This window comes from Bos taurus, chromosome 23 (assembly GCF_002263795.3).
Source record: "Bos taurus isolate L1 Dominette 01449 registration number 42190680 breed Hereford chromosome 23, ARS-UCD2.0, whole genome shotgun sequence".
In the NCBI taxonomy this organism is placed as follows: Eukaryota; Metazoa; Chordata; class Mammalia; order Artiodactyla; family Bovidae; genus Bos; species Bos taurus.
The window spans coordinates 16,774,823-16,788,637 of record NC_037350.1 but is presented as its reverse complement, the minus strand read 5'-3'; the positions used below and the strand labels follow the sequence as shown (position 1 = coordinate 16,788,637).

Here is a 13,815-nt window from a genome sequence, read left to right as displayed (position 1 = left end):
CCCACCCATTCCTAACAGATTTTCCCAGCCCTCTAACAGCCCCCTCTCCATCACTGATCCTGCTGAAAGCATCCCAGTTCTCTGGAGGTTTTCTCCCTGGGTGGCCTGCCAGAGCCCCCAGCATGAAGCGTGAAGCCCCAGCGACGCCCCACGCAGACAGACCCCCAGCGGTGGCCCTGCTCACCTGCACAGGGGGCACGCCATTGTTGCTCTGCCGGAACTCGCCCTCGTCGCCCGCGCTGATCTCCTCGTAGTCATCCAGCATCCGCACTCGCATGCCCGGCTGCAGCGTTTGCTGCACGTACTCACCGTAGCCACTAAGGCTGGAGAATTCAGCGCGCTGGCGGAAGGCCCGCCCTTGCCTCCTGGGGGGCGCAACGATGGTGGGGAGTAAAAGGCTGGGGCCTGAAATGCTGGGCTGAAAGATGGACCGGGTCGGCCGGGGTGGCAACGTGCCCTGTTGGCTGAGGTTCCGGGCCCAGCCCATGCTCCGCACCAGCTCCGAGATAAGGTTGCCCACAGCCATACTGAACTCCAGCTCCCGCTGCCCCCGGCTCTTCTCCCGGCCCAAATCCTCCCTCGAGGTTGGGGAGCCTCGGTCTCCGGCCCCCTGCTCTGGACTGTTATTCAGCTGATCCAGCAGAGAAGTGACACACAGGTAGCGTTTCACCAGGGAGAAGAGCAGTTTTCCTGGGATCTGGAGGACACAGTCCATGGTGTAACTTCCTCTTCTCCCAGCTCCCACCCCTCTCCTTTCCCTGGACATCAGCCTCTTCAGAAAAAGATAAAGCCTTCATCCCCACACCTGCAGTTCCCAAACTGTGACTGACATAAGAAACACCCAAGGAATGCCTTAAAACACAGAGTCTTGGGTTCTCATCTCAGAGACTCTGAGTGGGGAGGATAATATGAACCTTGATTTTAGTAGGTTCCCCAGGCGGCCCTGGCACTGGTGCAGCCCTGAACCACATTTTCAGAAATCATGCCCTGGTCCTTGTACATAGCCTTTCCCCCACAGCGGCAAGGGTACCTGAGGCAGGTGAATGCCCTCAAAGGCCATGCAATGCTCCTCGGAAGACGTGGTCTCTGCAAACAGTTCCAGCAAAGTATAGCGGCTGTCAAAATCCATGTGCTGCTCGATGCCGTCTTGTTGGCTCAGTGACAGAAGGACGTGAGCCCGACTCCCTGTAATGCACACCGGATCCAGATCTTCTCCTCAATCCCCACTACGCCTCTCCACATCGCCTGTCCCCAAACTGTCTATCCTAGACCCCAGAGGCTTTCAAACTTGTGACTGAGACTCCCAGGAAGAGACACATTTCACACAGTCACCTGACATGAAGGTACACGATGTGAAACTGAAACATACACTTCATACTACAAAACTGACACTACTAAGTGCTCTGAGCTGATGTTTAACATTTTAAAAAAATGTTGGTTATAACCCATGAAAGTGATTTCACAACCAACTAACAAATCTCCAACCAGAACACATAAACTTATTCCCATTTCTTCTCTGCCTCTGCCCTGAGAACAGACAGCTAAACCAGGTGCTATCATTCTATCCTGTTTCTGCACCTGTGATGGCTTATTAATCTACCTTTTCCCTTTGCAATGAAATTGATGTCTACCAAATACTAGGTGCTCTTACAGAGCTGGGAAACCCCTCCTCTTCCTGTTCTTACTCCTGTGGCCCCATCCTCTCCAGGGGCTCCCTTCTTCCCATGGCTGTCTCTCACCAGCGTCGTGGGCTGCCAGGGCCTGCAGCATCTTGCCAGCACTCCGACGGATCTGAGGCTCAGGATTGCACAGCATGTGCATGAGTAGGTCCAGGGCGCCCGTCTCCCTGAAGACGCCGGTGAGGGGCCCGATGCTGGCATAGGCGCTGAGCACGTGGATGGTGTGGAGCACAGCGGCCGTGAGGCTCGAGGTCCCACCTTCTGCCAGCTGCCGGGCAGCCCTGCGCACCAGTGCCCGCACGTCCGCCTCCATCTCTCCCATGGCCACGTCATCCAGACTGCCTGGGTCTCGGGGGAAGCTTGCTGGACCCCCAGCTGTCTCGTGCTGAGGTCCCTTGGATAACGCCCGCTCCCCTAACAGCGTGGGACAGCTGGCGTAGACCTCGGGGGCTGACAGCCACATAAGGATGTGCTCGGCCTTGCCCTCCTCCACGCCCGCTCTACCCACTTCCCCACACTTCAGGACACTCCATCGGATCAGGTATTCAGGATGCCCATCCTGTCCAGGCCGCTGTCGAAGGAGCTCTTCGGGATATGCCTGCAGCCGGGGCCCCAAGGGCACCGTGAGGTCCCCAGTGCGCCGTTCTCCCACCATCCTGACTTCCTGGGACACACGGGAGAGAGACAGAGGCACTGTGGGAAAGAGAAAAACCTACGTGAAGGGGGTGGAACCTTGAGGCGCAGACAGGGTGGGGGGTGATTGGTAGGCTGCATGGAATTTGGAGGCCAAAGAGAAAAGGCCAAGGAAAGGATGGAATAAATAACCTAAACACACTTTGGGATTTGTAACAAGGAGAACAGAGTGAAAAACAGCGATAGAAGGAAATGAAAAGGTTTCTGAAATGGAAAAAATTACAAGAGAGGAAGAGAAGAATAGAAAGCAAGATAAGAAAAAGAGCTGATGGTTAATCAGGACAATTTGGGCAGAACAGGAGGGTGGCTGAGGGGTACAGATCAAGACTTAGAAGGATGACATGGTTGAGCAGGTAGGCCAGCAGCCTGTGAGACAGTGGGGCCAGAACAAGTCAGGAAAGTCAGGATGGGGAAGGGGCAGGACAGGGAGCATAAATGACAGGTTAAAGCGGGACTGTGGGTATAAAGGGGGGATCATGGCAGATATTAAGAAGAGAGACTAAAGGAGGCAGATGACTGGATGAGAAAAAGGTATGAGAACACTGGGAAAGGGAGAGGGGACTAGGGATCCAAATGAAATTATGGGAGGAAAAAAACCAAGTCCCACCCTGCCCTTATGCTGTATGTATGGTAAGGGTCTAAGTTAAGTAGATCTAGATGGAGGTAATAATCATGGAGTTGAAGAGTAGGGAATGAGGTCAGGAGACAGCAGAGGTATTAAGAGAGGCTATACAGTACAGATTCAGATACATGGGACTCTGAATTCTGGCTCCTTCACTTCTTATATGTGTACTTTTGGACAAGTCAATCTCTAAGCCTCAGTTTTCTCCTCTGCAAGATAATAATATTTAAACCCAGCTTACAAAATTGTTATAAAAACTTACTAAGGTCACATATATAAAGCGTTCAGAACAGCCTCTAGCATACAGTCAGAGTGCTCAGTAAACAGAATCTAATACTACTATTCTTAGCGAGGGAGAAGGTAGGAGCAGTCCCCAGGTAAGTAGAACGCTAATGTGTCAGAATAAAATTATAAGTAGGTGCGGATTGACGGCTATGTTAGTGATCAGGGAAAGATACGAACCAGTGTGGGGGCAACAGGGAATGGTGAGGATAAGAAAGGACAGCAAACCCAAATGAAGAAATGGTGATCAGAGCAGGGGTCATGTTGGGGTACATGTTGGGGTACAGGGATAGAGGATGAGAGTAGAAGAAAGGCGTGAAGAGGAGGGGAAGACGGGATGTGCTCTCGAAGCGGGTAGGGGTCCAGATAGCATGCGGGGGCGGGGGCGGGGGGAGAGGGAGATGCGAGCAAGACAGGAGGTAACCAAGTGATGTGCGATGGACAACTGATGAGCGGGATGAATAACACAATCGGAAAGGCCTAAATGGGGAGAGAGGAAGGGCTGGAGAACAGGAGAAATAAACTGAGATGGGGAGGCGAAGTCTTGGTTGCGGGGATGAGACAGCAGGTAGGCGTAGGTGGCAGGTCAGACCCGAGCTTGCAAGCCAGCAGGGGCGGTGGGGGAGGCCAGCACCCGCCGGAGAACGGGCTTGGGGGGCGGAGGAGGTGGGGGGGCGCGGTCGGAGGAGGCTGACCGGACCGAGCGAATCTCGGCAAGACCTGGCTCCTGTCGTCAGCGCCACGGAGAGTGGGCAAGGAACCGGGGAAGGGACGGGGCAGGGGCGGGGAGGGCGCAGAACTCTCCTCTCACCTCCCACCTCCCGGCTCGGCCCTCGCTGGGGCCCGGCGCCGGTCCCGCAGTGCTGGCCCCGCCTCCTCCGCGGCTCCCTTCCGGGTCACGCCGCCAGTGCGCGCACGGCCGGGCGGCTACGGGTCCCACCGCGGCCCATAGCTGAGCGCGGCGGCGGCACGGTGCGCCGGCGGAGCATGCGTAGTTCCCGCGTCTGGGGGCGCGCTGCCCGCGGAGCCTAGGGGTCGTGGTAGCGTGGCCCGTTTCTCCGCAGCCGTAGGCTGCCCTTTCTGTTCCAGTATCGGCTTTGAAGCCCTCCTTGCCCTTTACTGGATCTGCCTTCGTCTCCCACCGAAACGCACACTCACATCCTAGGGCTGTCCTCTTAGTTTGCTCTAGGTCACGTGGCCATGAGTTTCCCATACCCGAGGCTTTGGATTGGTTGCGTTCTTTTTCCTATTAATTAAAATTGCTTCTCTCTGTGTTGACCTAAGCACCTAGCACAGCTGGGGCTGAAGATAAAGGCCCTAACCATCACCCCCGATGTGTTCCTTAACTCAAATCAGTAGAGTTCAACAGCCCAAAGCACCCATGCGTTTCATGAAACAAGACGCTTGTTTCTCAGCACGTCTGTGTTCATACCTCCCCCGCTCCAATATGGGAAAACAAAAGCAAAGACCCCACAGTCTGTGCACAAAAATGATACATTTATTGAAAGAGTATTTTTTTCTTAATACAAAAGAAAGCTCTGTACATAGGACTGTGACCATGTCCACTATTCCTGGGTCAGCATCCCAGGGGAAGTAGAAACCACTAACATACACACCCCACATTCGCACACACACATTCACTCGGGCACGCGCGCGCGCACACACACACACACACACACACACATACACACCCCAGAGCCACCAAGGAAGGGAAACACCAAGGGTCGCTGCACGTAAAAATGCCACCTCATCCTTGACGCACGCATGTTCTCCCAAGGCCACGCTCACACAACACACATTATAAGCACTTTGCCTGATTCACTCACTGGGTCTGTCTTTTGTGGGAAGGAGAGGAGGAATTCATCAAGGTCTCCTCCCCAGCGTGAGGGAGAGGGGAGTGAGTGAGTGATGGTGGAGTGAAAACAAAGAGTAGAGAAAAGGGGCTGGGCAGTTGCAGACCTGAGTCCCAAGCTCCCCCACTCTCTGACCCCTGATTTGCCATGTCCCAATCTATAAGCCACCCATAAGTCCCCTGCTATCTTCTGGAGAAAGCCAGAAAGATGGCTTCCATCTTGGCACCCCAAACTGGGGCAAGACAGCAAAGGGGGTTAGAGGTCCGGAGGTTTTCAAACATGTTGGCAAATCATCCCCATGATAATTAGGCTGTGTGTATAAACTTCCCCCACCCCTTCACCTCATCACAGAAGCAGGCTTGTTCCTACTCAAGGCAGACCTAAGGGGTTAATAAAACTCCACCCACCCCCCACTGCCCTGTTTTGAAAAAGCTCCCTCTCTGATACAGGTGGTGAAGGTAGGCTCTGACACAGGGTAAAAGACCCTCCCCCTATGTTGGCCCACCCTCAAGATCTACCCCAAAGGGGGCAGAGGGGGTGGGGCACGGCCCCTGTACAAATTACATAAATACTGAGGTTACACTTAGAAAAATAAAGTCATTTTCTTCAAGGCTTTTTGTCTTAATTTTAAAAAGTTACAGTAGCTGCTCACTCCCTGGGAGAGCTGCCATTTCTGGCTCCCCTAATCCCACACTCAGCCCAAGAGCTGCTCCCATTTCTTCTGCCCCCCAATCCTGCCTCTCGCCCCCTCCCAGACCCCACCCTGCTCACTGCAACTTGGGCCCCAGGCAGCTGCAGGCCTGGGGGCGCGCAAGGCTGCAATGCCCATGCGTGTGGCACAAATGAAGTCAGTTGCCTCTGACACCCTCCCACCCCCCACCCACATTTGGTCTCCCTCTTCCCTCTCCCTAGCAACAGCTCTGAAGGGCAAAAAGAGGCCCAGAGCTGTGGGTCACCCTCCCCACCCCGTTGGGGCATGGCCTGAGGGCCCCTCCCCCGGTTTTCTCCTGGAAACAACCCAGGACCGGGCAATCTCCCCCCCCACACTGGCGAGCCCCAAGCTCATGGGGTGGCTCTGTCCCCAGAGGCCCAGCCAGTTCCGGGGAGCCTCAGGGCTCCCCAGGGAAGGGGAGCTTGGGCAGGGAGGGGGACGAGAAAAACGCCATAAAAAAAAGTTAAATATTTTAAAAATATATATTTATAGATTTGTTTTCACTTCGTCTCCTCAAATAAAAAGTTCAAAATCAACTTTAAGTAAAGCAGCTGGGAGGAGAGGGGGGAAGACAGGGGAACACGGGTGGTTCCCTCCAAGCCAGCAGCCCCTGGAGTTCCAAAGGGAGCGGCAGGGCAGGGCAGGGCAGGGCAGGGCAGGACGCCCTGGGAATCTGCTGTGCTGGAGCACAGGCCCCGCTGCTCAGGAGCTGTAGGGGCCACGGGCACGGCTTGAGGGAAGAAGCCCCATCTCCCCAGCTGGCTCCCTGAGGGTCAGGGGGTGGGCTCTTTTGACCCAGCCTGTGGCAGACACAGTGCTGACATGGGGTCAGCAAGGAGACTGGGGAGAGGCCCTCCACCCCGCTGCTTCCTCAGGGGGACACAGTGCCTAGTCCCACAGAGACCTGTGTGTGATGGTGGTGGGGGCACGGTCCCATCGGGTAAGCTAATACTCATGGCAAACATGGAGCCAAGCTGGCAAGGGGAGCCTGAGGAGGGAGGGCAGCCCCACCGGCAACAAAATGGGAGGCGGAGCTAGAGGGGGGAAGGGGGCGGGAGGCCGGGGTGGAGGGCAGGCTGGCCCATTTCTTTGGCTGGAGTGAGAGGGCTCAGTCCTGTGGCTGCCCACGCTCCTCCCCGCCTCCCTCCTGCGGCCCGTCAACATGTGTGTAAAGAAAACGTGAAAAGGCAACAATAAATAAGTGGTGCCGTCCCTTGGGCCATCTGTCCAGGGCGGCAGGGCGGATCAGTCACTCTTGGTGCTGTGGGCGGCATCCAGGTTCACCACCTGTAATTCGGTGAGGTTGCTGCTGCTCCCGGCCTGCTGCCCTATCACAGCCATCTGGAGGGAAGGGGGTATGTAAGGAGGAGGTGGGGGGCTGGAACTGACCGGCCAGCTCAGGCTGCCCCCTGCCTGCCTGCCCACCTGCCCACCACCCAGGCCTGACCAGGAAAATGGACAGGCCTCCCGGCTAAGGATCTTGGCTTGGACCACCCAGTAATGAAATCCCCCAAGTCAAGATAAAGAAGAGGCTGGCTGGCTGGCTGGAATGGAAGGTGCCCCCACCTACCTGGTGAAGCTGAACTGCAGAAACTGGGATCTGCACTGTCCCAGATGGTGCTGTGAGGAACACCTGGGGGACGCCACCTGCATGAGATAACCACAGGAGAGACTCAAATCACTTGCTCAAGAGAAACTTCCAGATTCTGGAGGTGTGATGATAAGTGCACAAGTTGGGTGAATCTCAGATGTAAGTGCCCAAGGGTGAGTGTCCAAATGTGTCAAGTGTGCATGTGAGTATGTGTGGCAGCATCTATGTGTGTGTACATATAGGTATATGTGTGAGCATCTGGTTTGGGTATGTTTGAGTGTGTGCATGTGAGTCGAGGGGAGGCATGTGAACGTGTGTGTGAGGGAGGAAACGGTCCTCCTTTCTGCAGCCCTGCCCCTGACTCACCTTGCTCCTGGACCTGGCTGTGGGACACCTGCATGGTGGATGGCGCCTGGGAGAAGGCATTGAGCACAGTGAGGCTGCCATCAGCCAGGCCCGAGGTGGGCGCATACATCACCGCATGGGGGCTGGGGTACATCATGTGGCCGCCCACAGTTGTGGGCACAGATGACGTCATGATGGTGGCAGGCAACGTCACTGGCAAACACAGACACACGTCAGGGAGGTCAGGACTGGTGCTGACTGAGAGCCCCCATCCCACCCCCAGGAACTCCAGGCCTCCAGAGCCCTCCTGCCATTGCCCAGGTCGAAACCTAGACAAAGCTCCTTCCTCTGTTCCCTGTCATCGACTGAGAAAAGCCTTATTTTTTTCTTGAACACAACCGCACCAACTTTCAGTGTATCCTATCACATCGTGCTATTCGATTATCTATCTGCTTTGTTCCAAGACCCCAAGGCCCTGGGAAAAACAAAGATTACAATGACTGACCCAAGCCAAGGAGACTCAGATACTCTTCTCTGACAGAGAGCCTACATCCCATTTCACATTTGTTCTTCTCCTCCCTCTTCCTCAACATGCGGCTAACAGAACCAGCTTTTAAACAAGCACTTCTCCAACGTTAATGTGTGTACAGTCACTGGGGGATCTTGTTAAAAGTGCAGATTCTGATTCAATAGGTTTGGGGTGAGGCTTGAGAGTCTGCATTTCTATCAAGCTCCCACGTGATGCTGGTCCTCCTTCCACAGACCACACTTTGTGTAACAGGGTTGTGATTAACAAGAACTTCAAAGTAATTTTATTTTGAAAATGTCTCATCATTTCTAAAATGACTAGAGACATGGAGGGGACTTACGATTACTCAAAAGCTAGGATACCCTCCCACAAGGAGACAACTGCTCTGTCAATCCTTCCTGGCAATTGAGCAAATGTGTGTCTGTGGGAAAGGAACTTCCTTCAGGGCCTCAGGCTTTTCACCTGAGTGTGAAGGAGAGTGGCCTCAATGGTCCCCAATTTCTTCCTGAAATCCACAGCCCCACTGCAGGGCGGGATTCAAAACTAGCCATCCTCACCTGACTTTCTCAAAAGGATTAGGGAAAGGGTTAACCCAAAAGCCTCAGTCTCCACATTAAGAAATTTGCTGACCTTAGTTACAGGATGGATAATCCTGGGCACCTGCTGCTAGGTCTCATGAATGAGGGAGGGCAGAGAGGTGACAGAGTTTCAAGCTATACCTGTCCCGCTGGAGGAGGTCTGCGTGAGGTCTGTGCTGCTGTCGCGAGAGGGAGACGCTTGCTGTGGGGCCTGGTGCACCTGAATGGCCTGCACTGGGACCTGCTGGGCCACTGCCCCACCTAGAAGACACAGAGACTTACTCGTGCTCTGTCCTACCCACCACCACTTTCACCAAGCTCCCTCAAACACCCCCAGGCCCAGGGGCTGCCATTCTATCCCCAACTCCCATCACTATCCTTCCTGAGAGCCAAAGGGGCCCCTGAGGTCCAGAATCTTATCTCCAGGGGGTTCCATATTCTGTTCTTGCCCTTCCCTCTTTCCCCTGCCCCAGAACCTGCCTCTACCCTCTTTGGTTGACACAGGAGCAGGCACCCATCCATCAAGGACACAATGTGCCTTCCAATCAAGGTAGGGAAGTGGTAGAATGTCTCCTATCCCTGTGGCAGTGGGGGCACAGGGCTGGGCTTGCTAGGCAAGGCCCGAGTGTATGGTGGAAATTTACTGACAAGGACAGTTCAAGTCCCAGTGGGGAGGGGCATATCTACCAATGGGACATAAGAGGCTTCTCTCAGGCTCTGGCCCCTGTCCATCCTCCTTCTGAGTAAGAAAAGACATTCTCCTTGCACCAGCCCTAAACCCACTCTTAGAATGCTCAGTTTGCCCCTTGTGACTCACCGGGCATGAGGGTGAAGCTGGTAGGCAGCTGCATGAGGCCTCCGGAGGAAACGGGGCCACTGCCCGTACTCTTCAGCACAGTCCCGTTGGCACTGCTGACAGCGCTGGGGCTGACGCTAGCAGACACTGGTGCCAGGTAGTTTGTGATGGGAAAGGAGGGGCCGCTGCTGACTTGCATGGTGGTAGAGGTGCTGGGTGCTGTCTGGATGGTGGAGGTGGTACCCGGCAGGTTGGTGACGGTAAACGCCGGCTTCAGTGTATCCTACACCCAGAGTAAAGATGGAGTGGTGAGCCTCTCCCAGATCCTGCTTCTGAGATAGGTTTCTCAGTTTTTCAGGGAACTTAGGGTTTGAGAGCGATCTTGAGGGGTCTGGCAATGAAGCACCAAAGACTTTATTCATTCAGCAAAATGTCCTGGGAATAAACTAACCCTACCACTAAAATATTGGAGAGTCTAGAACACGGACTCTCCCCTCAGGGAACCTTTGTTCTTAGAAGAAGGAGAAAGCCACGAGCTGAGAACCAAGCCCAGAGAACTGAGGGGGGTTCAGATCCTGGAGGTGGGTCAGCGCCGGACGTTGGCGAAGCAGTGGAGCTCGAAGCCCCTGATTGGCGAAGGCGTTGCTAAGGCAAACAGTGCCGCTTCCTCCGATTGGCCAGTTCGTGAAGGGCCACCCGGAAGGTGGGGCTCCCGAGAGCAGTAAGAGGAGGAAGCCCCGCCCCCTCTCCTTACCGGGAAAAGGAAGGGGGAGGCGTAACCAGGGCCGGCATCCCTAACAGCCGAGTGAATACACTCCCTAACGTGCGCAGGCCCGGACATCCTGAAGGGGCAGGCGGCTGGCTAGTAAGGTAGTCTCCAGCGTAGCCAATCAGCCGGCCTGCTGACAGTGCTGGCTTCCCAGGACCCTGGAACCCATAAGTGCTCCCTTCCTATTCCCGGGCGACCCAGTCAGCCAGGAGGGCAGGGCTAAACGACGCCCCCGCCCCCAGCAGGGAGACAGCTGGCGGGAGGAATGCAAGAGCCCTGCCAGGCAGGCGGGCTGCAGGCGGGAGGCCGGCGTGGAGCCGGAGCCGGCCTTATATGGGCACGGAGGCCGCCCGCTTATCTAGGGGGCCGGCCTCCTGTCAGGATAGCAAGGATGGACACCTGTACCCTAAGATGCGGGGCACTAACCCGGCTCCACTCCACATCAGTAGGCACCTATCCACCTGTCCAGGCTAAGGGAGAAAGACCCCTTCTTCCCCTCTCTGCTGGTCAGGTCCCTCCCCTTCCTTCCCCTCAGACAGGAGACCCAAACACACCTTGGTCTCCCCACTGCTGTCGGACTCCGACACCTGGTAGGTGAGGTCTGTCTCTTCAAAGCCGGTGGCACTCATTCTCTGGTCTGTGGTGGGGTCTGAGCGGGGTGGAGAGTCTGGCGAGTTGAGGCAGGTCTGAATCAGTGCCTTGCCAGTCTCACTGGTGATCATGGGCTGCAGTTTGCGGGTGGCAAAGGTATACACATGGCCTGTCTCACTGGCCACCAGCAACAGCACCTGTGTCCCTGTCAGCGTGGACAGCTCATAGGCCTGAGGGTAGGGGGGAGGAGATGGGTAGAACAGCAACATGTTTAATTGCTACCTTCCTTGGCTAGTAGGAAAGAGGAAGTATACAGTGATCTCAAGCTCCCACTCCAATAATGACCTTCCTCTCCAGTGACTCTAAGGGGGTCCTGTCTGAAGGATATCTGAAGGTTAGCTGAAGAGTAGAAGAAAAACCCCATGCCCCTCCTTTGAGGAACAGCCCCACTGACCAGCAGATACCCCAAGCAAATAGTCACAGCTCTGGTGACAGAGCATATAACCTCAGCAGACACAGAGTGGCCCAGGGAGCTGCTCCTCACTACAGCTTGGTGCCAGAGCCTCATGAAGAGATGGCTCCCAACACCTCCTCACCATCACAGGGACCAGGATGAAGTCGCTACTACACTGAATGTCACATAGATGTCAGGGATAAGGAGCCACCTAAACTCTAAATGTCCCATATTTCTTTCCAGAAACTGCACAGGCACTAACCTGTTGCCATTTTGTCCTGCTCTATAGAACTCTGCTCCCTTTTTTCACTTTCTTTGTCTCGATACAACAGTGTCTGGAGTGATGGGAGATGGCAGCTAGATTAGCAACTACTACCCTGCCATAATACAGACTTGATGGACATGAGTTTAAGCAAGCTACGGGAGTTGGTGATAGACAGGGAAGCCTGGTGTGCTGCAGTCCATGGGGTCACAAAGAGTCGGACATTAACTGAGCGACTGAATTGACCCTGCCATAAAGCCAGGAAGGGGCCTTCAAGGATGGCCCCATAGGTGGCATCCTCACTCCCAATAAAGTTCCACAAACCACTGGAAGCAGCCTTGGTTTCTATATGAGATTGGATATAAACACCGGCCAATGTTTCCAGAGTTCGAGCTTCTTGTTTCCCGGTTTCTCTGCTTCCATTCCTTTCCATATCTTCTATAGCCCCAAAATGACTCCTTTCCTCATTCTTTTCACTGGATAGGTACCTCTGCAAACCTTCTCCCCAAACTCCGTGCACCGATTTTTCCCTAGGGCTGGAAATCCCACTTATCCCAAGGGCAAATGGTTCTGAGGCCTGTCCTGCAGGGAGTGTGCCGGCTTCCAGTAGATGCATGAAGACTCATGGCCATCGCAGGACTTGGTTTCTGATGCTCAGGGTAGCATCCGTTTTCCTGCCCTGCTCCTTTAACTGGGGCTCTTGAGCCCCATTCGGTCATCAGCCCTGCCCGTCCTTCCATCCAACACCACTCTAGCGATGCCCACCTTCCTCCCACACATGTTCGCTCATTGTTGTTACACAGCTCCAGCCTCCTCGCCCCCATACCTTCTTATCTGTTCCCTGCTTTTCCGGCGCCTTCCCCGGAACACCAGAGAGCACTGGACCTACTGACCCCCCGGCCTCATTCACCACCTCCCCGGGAGCCCCGCAGCCTCCCATCACCACTCTTCACTCCTCCGCTCTGCAAGGGCCGTGTTCCTCTCTCGCGCCCGTCACTCCCACCTCGGCGCCTTTCCTCTCTTTTCCGGACATTCGCGGCATCTCCCCTCTCCCCACATTTCCCTGGCGGCCCCTCCCCTTTCACCCTCCCGGGGCAACAGTCAACCCCTCCCACACACCTCCTGCGGACTCGCCGCCTCTCACCTCCGCCTCGGCTCTGCCTTCCTCCCGGGCTCCCCTTACGCGTCCCCACCCTCCCGGGCTCCCGTTGGCCGGCCAGCCTCCCAGCCCGGTACCTTCTTCATGATGCCCGTCTTCCTCTTGCTGAAGGTCGTGTAGCGCCGCAGCTTGTTGTCGATGAACTCCATCTTGATCTTCACGCGGCCCCGAGTCTTCTTACCCGGCTTGGCCCCGCTCACCGCGCCGCTCACCGGCCCGTAGCCCCCCGTGGCCGCCGCCGCCGCCTCGGGCCCACCGACCACCACACCGAGCTCCATCTCGCTCAGGCTCCGCTTCAGGCCGCGCCGCTCGGCGCCCAGCTCCTCCTCTTCGCCCGACTCCGAGTCACCCTCGCTGCCGCTGTAGAGGGCCCCTGCGGTGGGCGCCGGGGTGGTTGTCGCTGCTGCTGCAGCCTCCCGCTCAAGGCGGCCCGGCCCGAGCCCCGCGCCGTTCCCGGGGACCCGGCCCCCGTTAGCCCCTCGAGTCCCGCCGCCTCCACCGCCCGGCCGCCCCGTCGGCGTCCGGTTCAGGCTGCCCCCCAGGGCTGAGCCCCGGCCCAGCGCCGCCGCGGCCCCAGCTTGGCTCGGTAACATGGCGCTCAATGCAGGAGGGCGGACGGGCAGTCAGCGAGGAATCGGAGCCGCCGCCGCCGCCGCCATCGGCTTCCCGGTTCAACCCGGTGCTCCCGCTGCTGCTAATGCCGCTATCGCTGCCGCCGTTACCGCTGCGAACCCGGGGCCCCTGCACGCCCGGGCCGACCTGGGCCCTCACTTTCCTGCCCCTGTGGCCCGGGTTGCCCCAGGCCGCGCGGAGCGCCCCCTGTCCGTACGCTAGGGCGGCGCGCCCGGCGGCCGTCAGCGTCCCCCGGGGGGCAGGGGCTGCCGGCCGCGGCCGAGACGG

The 13,815-nt window shown here is 56.4% G+C and overlaps 2 protein-coding genes across 8 annotated transcripts in view; both read right to left on the bottom strand.

Moving 5' to 3' along the window:
- CUL9 (cullin 9) overlaps positions 1–4,158 on the bottom strand; it is a 37,634-nt gene extending 33,476 nt beyond the window's left edge. For all 7 annotated transcript variants that reach the window (XR_814799.4, XM_010818260.4, XM_024983911.2 and 4 more), the window contains exons 1-4: positions 4,088–4,158; positions 1,740–2,372; positions 1,031–1,185; positions 185–697 (exon numbers count right to left, since the gene is read on the bottom strand). Coding sequence is in view for 6 of the 7 variants with exons in the window: in XM_010818260.4 (XP_010816562.1) it covers positions 185–697; positions 1,031–1,185; positions 1,740–2,334 (1,263 nt within the window). In the remaining variant the exon portion in view is untranslated. The remainder of the gene's footprint in view (positions 1–184; positions 698–1,030; positions 1,186–1,739; positions 2,373–4,087) is intronic.
- A 1,829-nt stretch (positions 4,159–5,987) lies between these two features.
- SRF (serum response factor) lies at positions 5,988–13,508 on the bottom strand. The gene is made up of 7 exons (NM_001206016.1): positions 12,993–13,508; positions 11,004–11,270; positions 9,702–9,963; positions 9,026–9,145; positions 7,799–7,990; positions 7,412–7,488; positions 5,988–7,182 (listed from the first exon to the last, which is right to left on the bottom strand). The coding sequence occupies exons 1-7, from the start codon at positions 13,506–13,508 to the stop codon at positions 7,087–7,089; spliced, it is 1,530 nt and encodes a 509-aa protein (NP_001192945.1). The 3' UTR covers positions 5,988–7,086.
- Positions 13,509–13,815: the final 307 nt, after the last annotated feature.

Excerpts from the sequence above, each read along its gene's own strand:
- SRF (NM_001206016.1), bottom strand. The coding sequence starts at position 13,508 with ATGTTACCGAGCCAAGCTGGGGCCGCGGCGGCGCTGGGCCGGGGCTCA. Across the intron at positions 11,271-12,992 it reads AGACGGGCATCATGAAGAAG|GCCTATGAGCTGTCCACGCT; the intron begins GTACCGGGCTGG and ends CCCTACCCTCAG. Across the intron at positions 7,183-7,411 it reads CTGCAGTTCAGCTTCACCAG|ATGGCTGTGATAGGGCAGCA; the intron begins GTAGGTGGGGGC and ends CCTTCCCTCCAG.